The sequence below is a fragment of the Salvelinus fontinalis genome, unplaced genomic scaffold (assembly GCF_029448725.1).
Source record: "Salvelinus fontinalis isolate EN_2023a unplaced genomic scaffold, ASM2944872v1 scaffold_0411, whole genome shotgun sequence".
NCBI lineage: Eukaryota > Metazoa > Chordata > Actinopteri > Salmoniformes > Salmonidae > Salvelinus > Salvelinus fontinalis.
The window spans coordinates 1-13,570 of record NW_026600620.1 but is presented as its reverse complement, the minus strand read 5'-3'; the positions used below and the strand labels follow the sequence as shown (position 1 = coordinate 13,570).

At 44.6% G+C, this 13,570-nt stretch overlaps 1 protein-coding gene across 1 annotated transcript; it reads left to right on the top strand.

Annotated features, from left to right (window-relative positions):
* The first annotated feature begins 970 nt into the window (after positions 1–970).
* LOC129845960 (exosome complex exonuclease RRP44-like) lies at positions 971–13,076 on the top strand. The gene is made up of 16 exons (XM_055913947.1): positions 971–1,305; positions 1,717–1,874; positions 2,827–3,020; positions 3,542–3,615; positions 3,894–4,061; positions 4,391–4,669; positions 8,043–8,180; positions 8,460–8,606; positions 8,826–8,942; positions 9,146–9,247; positions 9,434–9,498; positions 9,587–9,671; positions 9,796–9,923; positions 10,517–10,603; positions 12,143–12,299; positions 12,838–13,076. Exons 1-16 carry the CDS (start codon positions 1,087–1,089, stop codon positions 13,054–13,056), a joined length of 2,337 nt encoding a protein of 778 aa, XP_055769922.1. The 5' UTR covers positions 971–1,086; the 3' UTR covers positions 13,057–13,076.
* Positions 13,077–13,570: the final 494 nt, after the last annotated feature.

The following is a 13,570-nucleotide window of genomic DNA, read 5'->3' as shown; positions in this document are numbered from 1 at the left end:
TGTCAAATAGAGCTGTTAAGGCAACTTTCTATTAAAACGTTTCTTGTACTGGTTGACCTGAAGAAGAAAAGGTGTCACGCTTCCATATGTGAGGCACATAAAAGGACTGTAAAGGCAGATACATTAAAGTGGTGGAAAAAACTGAGATTTTGACCTTGGGTCAACGGGTTAAGTGTTAGTGAGTGAATCATTCTGTCAGTCAGTCTGTTAGTGAACCCCTCCCTCTGCAAGTCTGTTGTGGCAATGGATGCAAATGAAAAGTATTCCTCGAGTGTGTGACACTTAATACGCATGACATTAAACAAAGAGAGTGATTTTAGGTTGTTAATACATCATTGGTTGAAGTCATTACACTATTGGTAAAAAAAAAGTTACACACTTTATAATGTCATAATCAACGCATAATGTAATAACTAACTGTAGTAACTATTACATTATACTCAAAAATTGTATTACGTTATGCGTTCAGCATATTTATTACACATTATTGGCAATTTATTACATTATCGGCATTTATAAAATGTTAAATGTGAAAGTTATGACATTATTAGCAGATATTACATTATTGGCAGTTATTACATTATCAGTCGCTACAGACCTCCTTGTAGTTTTCAAGGAAACAAGATGACGTATTCCACCCTGATTATGCACGCAAGTGTTGTTGACGAGCACTCGCATTGTCTCTATCACACCCCAGCCCGCAACGGAGCTGTGATGCTTCTTAAGGTTGGCTTGCAAAACCACGATTAAAATGAAGAAGAAAAAGAAGATGGCCTTAAAAGGTTTTACACAGAGTTAGAAAATATTACATTATAACATATTTAATTATCTATCATAAAATTCCCCCTAAATTGTTTCTGAAATACACACATTTAATTGATACTTGTATAAAAAGTACACAAAGTATCTGGTAACTTTCACAATAGAATCTGAATCTGATATGATCCGTCACAAGAAACCCCGGGAATGTTTTTATCTTCCCTCCCCCCACGTGTGTACATCGGTCTCGGGTGGAATGTTTGTTGATGTACACCTATGAGTAGAAACGTATCAAAATTACTGTTGTAATATATATTTATCGGAGTAATGTTGAAATCAAAAACTTTCGTAAAGAAGACCCGATCAGGCGGGATCATGAAAATAGTCCGTGAGCACTACCTGCGAGACGATATTTGGTGCGGGAGTGAAGTTTGTACAGAATGCAAGCAAGAAGAGTCCGTGTTGCAGAAAGACGCTTGCATTGAAAGCAACTTGTGTTCTTTCCCACACTATTTGCTCCCAGACACAAATGTTGTGTTGAGCCAGGTAAGTTACTGTGGAATAATGTCTAACGTAAACTGTATTATTAACAACAAATCAATACAAAAAGTACATGTCTAAAGTAAACGCTAGATTTTGCCACCGCATCACTACAGTTTAGATGTCTGACACGCCTCTAGTGAAAGTGTGAACCCCACTTATCAAACTCAGGGTTTCCCAAACTCGGCCCTGCCCCGTCTCCCGGGTGCACGTTTTGGTTTTTGCCCTACACAGCTGATTAAAAATAATCAAAGCTTGATGATGAGTTGGATATTTGAGTCAGCTATGTAGTACTAGGGCAAAAACCAAAACGTGCAGGATCAAGTTTGGGAAATCCTGATCTAGCTAACTAATTTGACTAACTTTCAGCTGTGACATTCTACCGTGCTGAATCAATATCCCTTTTAATGTCTGTAGATTGATATCCTGGAGGATCCCTTGATCAAGAACGTGATCATTCTGCAGACTGTACTCCAAGAGGTCCGCCACAGGAGCGCTCCCATCTACAAGCGGTTGAAAGACATCCTTCACGACAAGGAGAAACACTTTTACACTTTCACTAACGAGCATCACAGGTAGAAAATAGATATGCTGTTTGCCTTAGATAACTGACTGTTTTGTAGTGATTTAAGGGGGTGCAGCCTGACTTGGTTTTAAGTCAGTGACCCTTGGGGTTATCCCACCTCTGACGCCGATGTAGCAATTGACTGAAATAAGTTGGAGCAAGACTGAAGTCTGCATGTTTCCCAGCCAAAACAGTGTGGAAGTTTTTTTGGGTATATTACGACGACATTTTGTGACGTTTTTGTTCGTTTTTTGGACTTTGGCAAGGGTTTTATCAAAGTTTATGTGTCACGTGCTCCGAATACAACAGGTTTAGACCTTACAGTGAAACGCTTACTTAAGCTGTTTGTGCACACTTTTTTTTATTCTTGAGGCAAGCCGAAGTCTACGCCTTCATCACTGATTGGTCAACAGTAAGGATTCTTCAATGAAGTGCCTGCTGTCGTTCAGCGAGAAACGACTCGTCCTCATTCACGTTTTCTCTTGAGAAATACTGCACCAAATTTATAACAGATTTATGGAGTTATCTTAATTCTGACTATTTTGGGGAAGTGTATACTGGCTACGGCGTCTCAATGTGGGCAAACAGTACTATTGCCGTTTTTTTTTCATGTTTTTCAAGCCAAGGTCTTTTTAAGTATGAGAGCACACTTGTTCAGCTAACCAATCAGGCTAGTCGCCAGCCGAACTGAACGAGCTCAGGCTAGTCGCCAGCCGAACTGAACGAGCTCAGGCTAGTCGCCAGCCGAACTGAACGAGCTCAGGCTAGTCGCCAGCCGAACTGAACGAGCTCAGGCTAGTCGCCAGCCGAACTGAACGAGCTCAGGCTGGTCGCCAGCCGAACTGAACGAGCTCAGGCTGGTCGCCAGCCGAACTGAAGCATGCTGACGCCTTAACTGTCCAGCCATTTGTGACCGATCAATGCTTTTCAAAGCAATGTATGGTTGTATTCTTCTGTTGCAGAGAAACGTATATAGAGAGAGAGCAGGGGGAAAGCGCCAACGATCGTAATGATAGAGCCATCCGCATATCTACAAAGTGGTACAGTGATCACCTGAACAACACCCCCACGGACATGGGGTTAAAGGTTGTTTTGCTGACCAATGACCGGGGCAACAAGGAGAAAGCAGAGGAGTCCGGCCTGCTCACATACAGATGTAAGAAACAACACACCTCTGTTACCTCAAATCACATTTTATTGGTCACATAAACATGATTAGCAGATGTTAAAGCGAGTGTAGTGAAATGCTTGTGCTTCTAGTTCCGACCGTGCAGTAATATCTAACAAGTAATCTAACAATTTCACAGCAACTACCTTATACCCCAAGATGAGACCGCTGTTCTTGTCTTTAATATCACAATATCTGTTACCTCAATACTCCAAGATGAGACCGCTGTTCTTGTCTTTAATATCACAATATCTGTTACCTCAATACCCCAAGATGAGACGGCTGTTCATGTCTTTAATATCACAATATCTGTTACCTCAATACTCCAAGATGAGACCGCTGTTCATGTCTTTAATATCACAATATCTGTTACCTCAATACTCCAAGATGAGACGGCTGTTCATGTCTTTAACCTTAACCACAAGGTCACAGTACTAGGTGTGTTCAACATGTCGGCTACATGTTTACTTTAGAAGATGCCGTCTTCATCCGTCCTCTGTTCCACACAGGTGAGGAGTACGTCAAGAGTCTGATAGCCAACCCTGAGCTGGTGGATCGACTGGCTTTGACCAACGATGACAAGGTAACTAATGTCTTCACAATAGCACATTCACACATATGTACTTTCTACAGCAGCTATTTTAGATTCATAGAGAAAGTTAGATCTGCATATTCATAGAGAAAGTTAGATCTGCATATTCATAGAGAAAGTTAGATCTGCATATTCATAGAGAAAGTTAGATCTGCATATTCATAGAGAACGTTAGATCTGCATATTCATAGAGAACGTTAGATCTGCATATTTGTAGAGAAAGTTAGATCTGCATATTCATGGTTATTGGTTTAATTTCTCCCTCCCAGAATGAGATCACCAGCAGTAAGGTGTTGTTCCCGGAGCACCTGCCCCTGTCTAGGATCCAGTCTGGGATTAAGAGTGGGACCTTCCAACAGGGAACGTTCCGGGCTAGCAGAGACAACTACCTGGAGGCTACTGTGTTTGTCCACGGAGAAGGAGATGACAGTACAGAGGTGAGTGCTGCTGAAGCATAGCTCATGTTCAGTTGTGGATTCTGCCCGTGTAACCTGACAGAGAAGTATGGAACATTCTTTAAGTCCTCCAACAGTTGCTGAATATTTCTTCATTGTTAGTTAACTCCTCTGTTCATGTACCTGGTTTGGAAAAGTGAGTTATGAACAGTATTATTTGTCCTTTACCATTGGATGGGAGCGGAGAATCTTTCATGCTGTTCTAAGTGCCAGCTGGCGAGATGGGGATGAGCGAGTGATTGGATGGGAAATGTAAACAAAGCAGCGTTGGTTACCATGGTAACACTTCCTCTTCCTGTCCCGCCCCTCAGGTTCTGATCCAAGGCCTACAGAACCTGAACAGGGCTGTCCATCAGGACCTGGTTGCTGTGGAGATCCTGCCTCTGAACCAATGGGTGGCTCCGTCCTCTGTGGTGCTGCAGGACGAGGGGCCCAAGGAGGATGATGTCACAGAGGAGGAGGAGGAGGCAGAGTTGAAGAGTGGTCCGTCTGGGGCGGGGTCACGGAAGCCCACAGGCAGGGTGGTGGGCATCATCAAGAGGAACTGGAGACCCTTCTGTGGCATGCTCTTCCTGTCCCAAATCAAAGAGGTAACTAGCGTCACCTCACTCTGCTCTGTCAATCAATACATCAATCAAATCAAACCCTTCAGAAATCCTACATGAGTATTTATCAATATGGATGTATATACCACCATGCTTTGGTTTCTCTTGTGATTATTTGTTGTCTTGTCACGATCGTGTGGGGGATTGACGGACCAAAACGCAGCAGTTGGAAAATAAGCCATCTTCTTTTATTTTAAAAGATGACAAAAATAAACACGAAACACTTTAACAAAACGAACAAAACAACAAAACGACCGTGAAGCTACAAACGTTGTGCACATACATACAGGCTACAAACGTTCTACATAGACAATTACTCACAACCAATGAGAGCCTATGGCTACCCTAAATAAGGCTCCCAATCAGAGACAACCGAAATCAGCTGTCTCTAATTGGGAACTCATTCAGGCAACCATAGACTCTCCTAGACAACTAAACATACATAGACAACACTAGACACATGTACTCCACACAAACCCATATACTATACAACAACCCCTTTACCATAAAAAACACCCAAAACCAACAAAACACAAACATTCCCCATGTCACACCCTGACCTAACTAAAATAATAAAGAAAACAAAGAATACTAAGGCCAGGGCGTGACATAACCCCCCCCTTAAGGTGCGAACTCCGGGCGCACCATTACACAGTCTAGGGGAGGGTCTGGGTGGGCTTCCATCCACGGTGGCGGCTCCGGCTCTGGTCGTGGTCCCCACGTCACCACAGTCCCTAACCACCTCCTTAGCTTCTTCAAAATGACCCCTCTCCACATTAACCCCATTGCATTAAGGGGCAGTTCCGGACTAAGGGACAGCTCCGGACTAAGGGCCAGTACCAGGGTAAGGGGCAGTACCAGGGTCAGTACCAGGGTAAGGGGCAGTACCAGGGTAAGGGGCAGCACCAGGGTAAGGGGCAGCACCAGGGTAAGGGGCAGCTCCGGACTGAGGAATGGCAGCTCCGGACTGAGGAACGGCAGCTCCGGACTGAGGGACTGCAGCTCCGGACTGAGGGACTGCAGCTCCGGACTGAGGGACTGCAGCTCCGGACTGAGGGACTGCAGCTCCGGACTGAGGGACGGCCCATGGCTGGCTGACAGATCTGGCTGCTCATGGCTGGCTAACGGATCTGGCTGCTCATGGCTGGCTGACTGATCTGGCTGCTCATGGCTGGCTGACTGATCTGGCTGCTCATGGCTGGCTGACGGATCTGGCTGCTCATGGCTGGCTGACGGATCTGGCTGCTCATGGCTAGCTGACGGATCTGGCTGCTCATGGCTAGCTGACGGATCTGGCTGCTCATGGCTAGCTGACGGATCTGGCTGCTCATGGCTAGCTGACGGATCTGGCTGCTCATGGCTAGCTGACGGATCTGGCTGCTCATGGCTAGCTGACGGATCTGGCTGCTCATGGCTAGCTGACGGATCTGGCTGCTCATGGCTAGCTGACGGATCTGGCTGCTCATGGCTGGCTGACGGATCTGGCTGCTCATGGCTGGCTGACGGATCTGGCTGCTCATGGCTGGCTGACTGATCTGGCTGCTCCTGTCTGGTTGGCGGCTCTGGCAGATCCTGTCTGGTTGGCGGCTCTGGCAGATCCTGTCTGGTTGGCGGCTCTGGCAGATCCTGTCTGACGGACGGCTCTAGCGGCTCCTGTCTGGCTGGCGGCTCTAGCGGCTCCTGTCTGGCGGACGGCTCAGTGGGCTCATGGCAGACGGGCGGCTTTGCAGGCTCATGGCAGACGGGCGGCTTTGCAGGCTCATGGCAGACGGATGGCTCAGATGGCGCTGGGGAGACGGATGGCTCAGATGGCGCTGGGGAGACGGATGGCTCAGATGGCGCTTGGCAGACGGGCAGTTCAGTCATCGCTGTGCAGACGGCAGACTCCTGCCAGCTGAGGCGCACTGTAGGCCTGGTGCGTGGTGCCGGGACTGGTGGCACCGGGCTGGGGACACGCATCTCAGGGCTAGTGCGGGGAGCAGCAACAGGACGCACAGGACTCTGGGGACACACAGGAGGCTTGGTGCGTGGTTTAGACACTGGTGGTAAAGGGCTGGAGACACGCACCATATAGCTAGTGCGTGGAGGAGGCACTGGTGGTACTGGGTTGGGGCGGGGAGGTGGCGCCGGAAATACCGGACCGTGCAGGCGTACTGGCTCCCTTGAACGCCGAGCCTGCCCAACCTTACCTGGTTGTATGCTCCCCGTCGCCTGACCAGTGCGGGGAGGTGGAATAACCCGCACCGGCCTATGTAGGCGAACCGGGGACACCATGCGTAAGGCTGGTGCCATGTACGCCGGCCCGAGGAGACGCACTGGTGACCAGATGCGTTGGGCCGGCTTCATGACATACGGCTCAACGCTCAGTCTAGCCCGGCCGATACGTGGAGCTGAAATGTACCGAACCGGGCTATGCACGCGTACAGGAGACACCGTGCGCTCTACTGCGTAACACGGTGTCTGCCCGTACTCTCGCTCTCCACGGTAAGTACAGGGAGTAGGCGCAGGTTTCCTACCTGACTTCGCCACACTCCCTTTAAGGCCCCCCCCAAGAAATTTTTGGGTTGTACTCACGGGTTTCCAGCCTTGTCTCCGTGCTGCCTCCTCATATCGCCTCCTCTCGGCTTTAGCTGCCTCCAGCTCTTCACGAGGAAGGCGATATTCTCCCGGTTGAGCCCACGGCCCCTTACCATCCAGTATCTCCTCCCATGTCCATGAATCCTGTGTAGGTAGGTCCTGTTGCCGCTTTCCATGCCGCTTGGTCCTATAATGGTGAGTAATTCAGTCACGATCGTGTGGGGGATTGACGGACCAAAACGCAGCAGTTGGAAAATAAGCCATCTTCTTTTATTTTAAAAGATGACAAAAATAAACACGAAACACTTTAACAAAACGAACAAAACAACAAAACGACCGTGAAGCTACAAACGTTGTGCACATACATACAGGCTACAAACGTTCTACATAGACAATTACTCACAACCAATGAGAGCCTATGGCTACCCTAAATAAGGCTCCCAATCAGAGACAACCGAAATCAGCTGTCTCTAATTGGGAACTCATTCAGGCAACCATAGACTCTCCTAGACAACTAAACATACATAGACAACACTAGACACATGTACTCCACACAAACCCATATACTATACAACAACCCCTTTACCATAAAAAACACCCAAAACCAACAAAACACAAACATTCCCCATGTCACACCCTGACCTAACTAAAATAATAAAGAAAACAAAGAATACTAAGGCCAGGGCGTGACATGTCTGTTGTACTTGTTTTGTGCTGACGAATGTGGACAAGACCAAAGATATCTCATTGTTCCTGGTCTCTTATATCCCTCCCTTCCCAGGCGACCCGTCACCTCTTCACCCCAGCTGACCGTTGTATCCCCAGGATCCGTATCGAGACGCGCCAGGCGGCCACGTTGGCGGGACAGAGGATCATGGTGGCCATCGACGGCTGGCCCAAGCACTCCAGATACCCTAATGTACGTGTCTCTCAGGTCCTCTTCATTACAGTCGGGCTGCTCAGATGATCACGTATCATTATCGGATATCAATGCCTGGAGAAGTCTGTGATGTACATGAGATGTGCAGCGCGACTGCAATGAAGAGGACCTGGAACGCACCTCAATCAATCAACTGCTTATCTCTCCTCTTTCTGTCTTTGAGGAACTAGCAGAGACTAGACACCATTCTCTACTCACCCATCCCTCTCTCCCCCTCTCCTTCTCTCCCTCTCTCCTTCTCTCCCTCTCTCCTCTCAGGGCCACTTTGTTCGTAGCCTGGGCAGTGCAGGGGACAAGGAGACAGAGACGGAGGTGCTACTGTTGGAGCATGATGTCCCTCACCAGGACTTCTCACAGGCCGTCCTCAGTTTCCTCCCCAAGATGCCCTGGAACATCACAGAGGAGGTAACTGGGGTCCTGTTATGGCAGCCATTTTGTGTCAAGACATATATTGTCAGCTGGTGGCTACGTTGTTGTAGCTATACCAATCAACAATTTGCTAACACTACTTAAAGCCTGTTGGTATAATTGCATTATGGTGTGGTTATAATACTTTATAAAGGCTCATAACATGCTTATAACAGGTAATAATGCATCACTAAACCTTATTTGCTCTTGTATCAGGACATGGCTGTGAGAGAGGACCTGAGGAACCTGACCGTCTGCAGTGTGGATCCTCCTGGCTGTACGGACATAGATGATGCTCTGCACTGTAGAGACCTGGCCAATGGAAACCAAGAGGTAGGACACTGATGAACTAACACAGTTTACAGCATTTTATTGGACGGATGTTTGAGAGGTAGGATGAACTAACACAGTTTACAGCATTTTATTGGACGGAGGAATGTTTGGATGAGGTAACAGAATCTATTGAAGGGCGGTAATGTGATGGAACAGAATTGAAAGTTGACAAGTCATGGTGCGTGTCTCTTTGTGGGTTGAAGGTTGGTGTCCACATTGCTGATGTGAGCCACTTCATCCGTCCAGGCAACGCCATGGATCTGGAGGCTGCTAACAGAGGCACTACAGTCTACCTGACTGGAAGGGTAGAGTCCCTCTATCATCACATAGTAACCTTGAGGAACCCTAGCTAGCTCTTTTTAGTACGTCTTACACCCTATTCCCTATATAGTGCACTACTTTTTACCAGAGCCCGGGTCAAAAGTAGGTCAAAATATAGGGAATAGGGTTCCATTTAAGTGTTGTATTGTTAACACAGCTGTCTCCCACAGAGGATCGACATGGTTCCTGAACTGCTGAGCTCCAACCTGTGTTCTCTACGATCCAGTGTGGAGAGGTGACTTTAATACCTCCTTAAGACGTCATATATGTTGTTGTTGTTGTCATTTACCATCAGTGGTGTTCCTGGTGTCTCCTCTCTGTAGGCTGGCCTTCTCTTGTATATGGGAGATCAACGACAAGGCTGAGATAGTCAAGACCAGATTCACTAAAAGTGTCATCAACTCCAAGGTAGGGGGAGAGTAAACTCACACATTTGACAATGTAACAGTTGTGATTGAGACAATGTAAGACTTAGAATTGCCCCTCGGGGATCAATAAAGTTTATTGAATTGAATGCTAATTCTTCCTCCAGGCCTCCCTGACCTACGCCGAGGCCCAGATGAGGATTGATGACGCCAACATGAATGATGACACCACCAAGAGCTTACGAGGCCTGAACAGACTAGCAAAGATCCTGAAGAAACGGAGGATAGAGAAAGGGTAAGAGGTTACGAGGCCTGGACAGACTAGCCAGGATCCTGAAGAGACAGGAAAGGGTAAGAGGTTACGAGGCCTGAACAGACTAGCCAGGATCCTGAAGAGACAGGAAAGGGTAAGAGGTTACGAGGCCTGAACAGACTAGCCAGGATCCTGAAGAGACAGGAAAGGGTAAGAGGTTACGAGGCCTGAACAGACTAGCCAGGATCCTGAAGAGACAGGATAGAGAAAGGGTAAGAGGTTACGAGGCCTGAACAGACTAGCCAGGATCCTGAAGAGACAGGATAGAGAAAGGGTAAGAGGTTACGAGGCCTGAACAGACTAGCCAGGATCCTGAAGAGACAGGATAGAGAAAGGGTTTGTGACTATGTGATGTCAGTAGTTGATAAGCTTTTCCCTAACTGTTGAAAGAGACGGATCGTTAGAACTGTGGCAGATTGATGTATTCCCAAAACTGGTTAGTTGGTTGATGGATGGATTGTGTTTATTGATCTGGTTGCTGGTCTCATTAATCTATATGTTTATTCTGTGTGGAATGTATAAATACATGTCTTTGTTGGTGATCTAACATGGTGGTTTTCCATTGTGTGTTTCAGTGCGTTGACTCTCTCCTCGCCCGAGGTTCGCTTCCACATCGACAGTGAGACTCACGACCCCATAGACCTACAGACCAAGGAACTCAAGTACGTTGTTAGGCTTTTAGAATTTAAAATACGGCTTTTAGAATATAGAATTTAAAATAAGGCTTTTAGAATATAGAATTTAAAATAAGGCTTTTAGAATATAGAATTTAAAATAAGGCTTTTAGAATTTAAAATAAAGCTTTTAGAATATAGAATTTAAAATGAGGCTTTTAGAATTTAAAATGAGGCTTTTAGAATTTAAAATGAGGCTTTTAGAATTTAAAATGAGGCTTTTAGAATTTAAAATGAGGCTTTTAGAATTTAAAATGAGGCTTTTAGAATTTAAAATGAGGCTTTTAGAATTTAAAATGAGGCTTTTAGAATTTAAAATGAGGCTTTTAGAATTTAAAATGAGGCTTTTAGAATTTAAAATTAGGCTTTTAGAATTTAAAATTAGGCTTTTAGAATTTAAAATGAGGCTTTTAGAATTTAAAATGAGGCTTTTAGAATTTAAAATGAGGCTTTTAGAATATAGAATTTAAAATAAGGCTTTTAGAATTTAAAATGAGGCTTTTAGAATATAGAATTTAAAATAAGGCTTTTAGAATTTAAAATACGGCTTTTAGAATATAGAATTTAAAATAAGGCTTTTAGAATTTAAAATAAGGCTTTTAGAATTTAAAATAAGGCTTTTAGAATTTAAAATAAGGCTTTTAGAATTTAAAATAAGGCTTTTAGAATATAGAATTTAAAATAAGGCTTTTAGAATTTAAAACAAGGCTTTTAGAATATAGAATTTAAAACAAGGCTTTTAGAATATAGAATTTAAAATAAGGCTTTTAGAATTTAAAATAAGGCTTTTAGAATATAGAATTTAAAATAAGGCTTTTAGAATATAGAATTTAAAATAAGGCTTTTAGAATTTAAAATAAGGCTTTTAGAATTTAAAATAAGGCTTTTAGAATTTAAAATAAGGCTTTTAGAATATAGAATTTAAAATAAGGCTTTTAGAATTTAAAATAAGGCTTTTAGAATATAGAATTTAAAATAAGGCTTTTAGAATTTAAAATAAGGCTTTTAGAATATAGAATTTAAAATAAGGCTTTTAGAATTTAAAATAAGGCTTTTAGAATATAGAATTTAAAATAAGGCTTTTAGAATATAGAATTTAAAATAAGGCTTTTAGAATATAGAATTTAAAATAAGGCTTTTAGAATTTAAAATAGGGCTTTTAGAATCTAGAATTTAAAATAAGGCTTTTAGAATATAGAATTTAAAATAAGGCTTTTAGAATTTAAAATAAGGCGTTTAGAATATAGAATTTAAAATAAGGCTTTTAGAATATAGAATTGAAGGTTCTATTCATGGTGCTTGAAACTGCTGTCGTTTTGAACCTGACTAACATGGTTTAAAGTTCAACAAGTTCAGCTGAATTCACATGAATATTGACAAGCGTTTTGTGGCCTGTCAAAGCATCCTGCTGTTTCCAGGTTGACCTCGTCACTGAGTTATAACATCCAGCAGTAGATCTCTGCTCAGAGACTTGATCTTCACGCTGTGTCGGTGGGTTCAAATTCAAATAACTTTATTGTTCCCCAGGGAGACCAACTCCATGGTGGAGGAGTTCATGCTGCTGGCCAACATCTCAGTAGCTCAGAAGATTTATGATGAGTTCTCAGAGTGTGCTCTTCTCAGGAAGCACCCCGCCCCTCCTCCATCTAACTACGACATCCTCAACAAGGCTGCCAAGTCGAAGGTACATCTACATATTCAGACTGACTAGACATCTAAAACAAGTCTAATGACATTCTATAGACCATACTTGTAGCTCAAACACAGTTGTAATAAGACTTGATGTTTTTGGGGGACAGTTGTTCCTATCCGGGTCGAAGGACAACAAAATAGGGACTGACGTAGAACCTTGGATAGATATGAATAATTACAACAAATCAACCCCCCATTTCCCTTGTATTACACATTGACATCGGTGTAATGTAATCCTAACGTTGTTGTTTCTGACATCAGTCTAATGTAGTCCTAACGTTGTTGTTTCTGACATCAGTCTAATGTAGTCCTAACGTTGTTGTTTCTGACATCAGTCTAATGTAGTCCTAACGTTGTTGTTTCTGACATCAGTCTAATGTAGTCCTAACGTTGTTGTTTCTGACATCAGTCTAATGTAATCCTAACGTTGTTGTTTCTGACATCAGTGAAATGTCGTCCTAACGTTGTTGTTTCTGACATCAGTCTAATGTAGTCGTAACGTTGTAGTTGTAACGTTGTTGTCCCCTCAGGACTTGGTGATCCACACGGACTCGGCCAAGGCTCTAGCTGACTCTCTGGACGCGGCCCAGGTGGACGGCTTCCCTTACTTCAACACCTTGCTGCGTATCCTAGCAACACGCTGCATGATGCAGGCTGTGTACTTCTGCTCCGGGATGGACAGTGACTTCCACCACTATGGACTGGCCTCGCCCATCTACACACACTTCACCTCGCCTATCAGACGGTGAGAACACACACCTCACCTATCAGACGGTGAGAACACACACCTCACCTATCAGACGGTGAGAACACACACCTCACCTATCAGACGGTGAGAACACACACCTCACCTATCAGACGGTGAGAACACACACCTCACCTATCAGACGGTGAGAACACACACTTCACCTATCAGACGGTGAGAACACACACTTCGCCTATCAGACGGTGAGAACACACACCTCGCCTATCAGACGGTGAGAACACACACCTCACCTATCAGACGGTGAGAACACACACCTCACCTATCAGACGGTGAGAACACACACCTCACCTATCAGACGGTGAGAACACACACTTCGCCTATCAGACGGTGAGAACACACACTTCGCCTATCAGACGGTGAGAACACACACCTCACCTATCAGACGGTGAGAACACACACCTCACCTATCAGACGGTGAGAACACACACCTCACCTATCAGACGGTGAGAACACACACCTCACCTATCAGACGGTGAGAACACACACTTCACCTATCA

Excerpts from the sequence above, each read along its gene's own strand:
- LOC129845960 (XM_055913947.1), top strand. The coding sequence starts at position 1,087 with ATGTTGAAATCAAAAACTTTCGTAAAGAAGACCCGATCAGGCGGGATC. Across the intron at positions 8,607-8,825 it reads CCTGGAACATCACAGAGGAG|GACATGGCTGTGAGAGAGGA; the intron begins GTAACTGGGGTC and ends CTCTTGTATCAG. Across the intron at positions 8,943-9,145 it reads TGGCCAATGGAAACCAAGAG|GTTGGTGTCCACATTGCTGA; the intron begins GTAGGACACTGA and ends TGTGGGTTGAAG.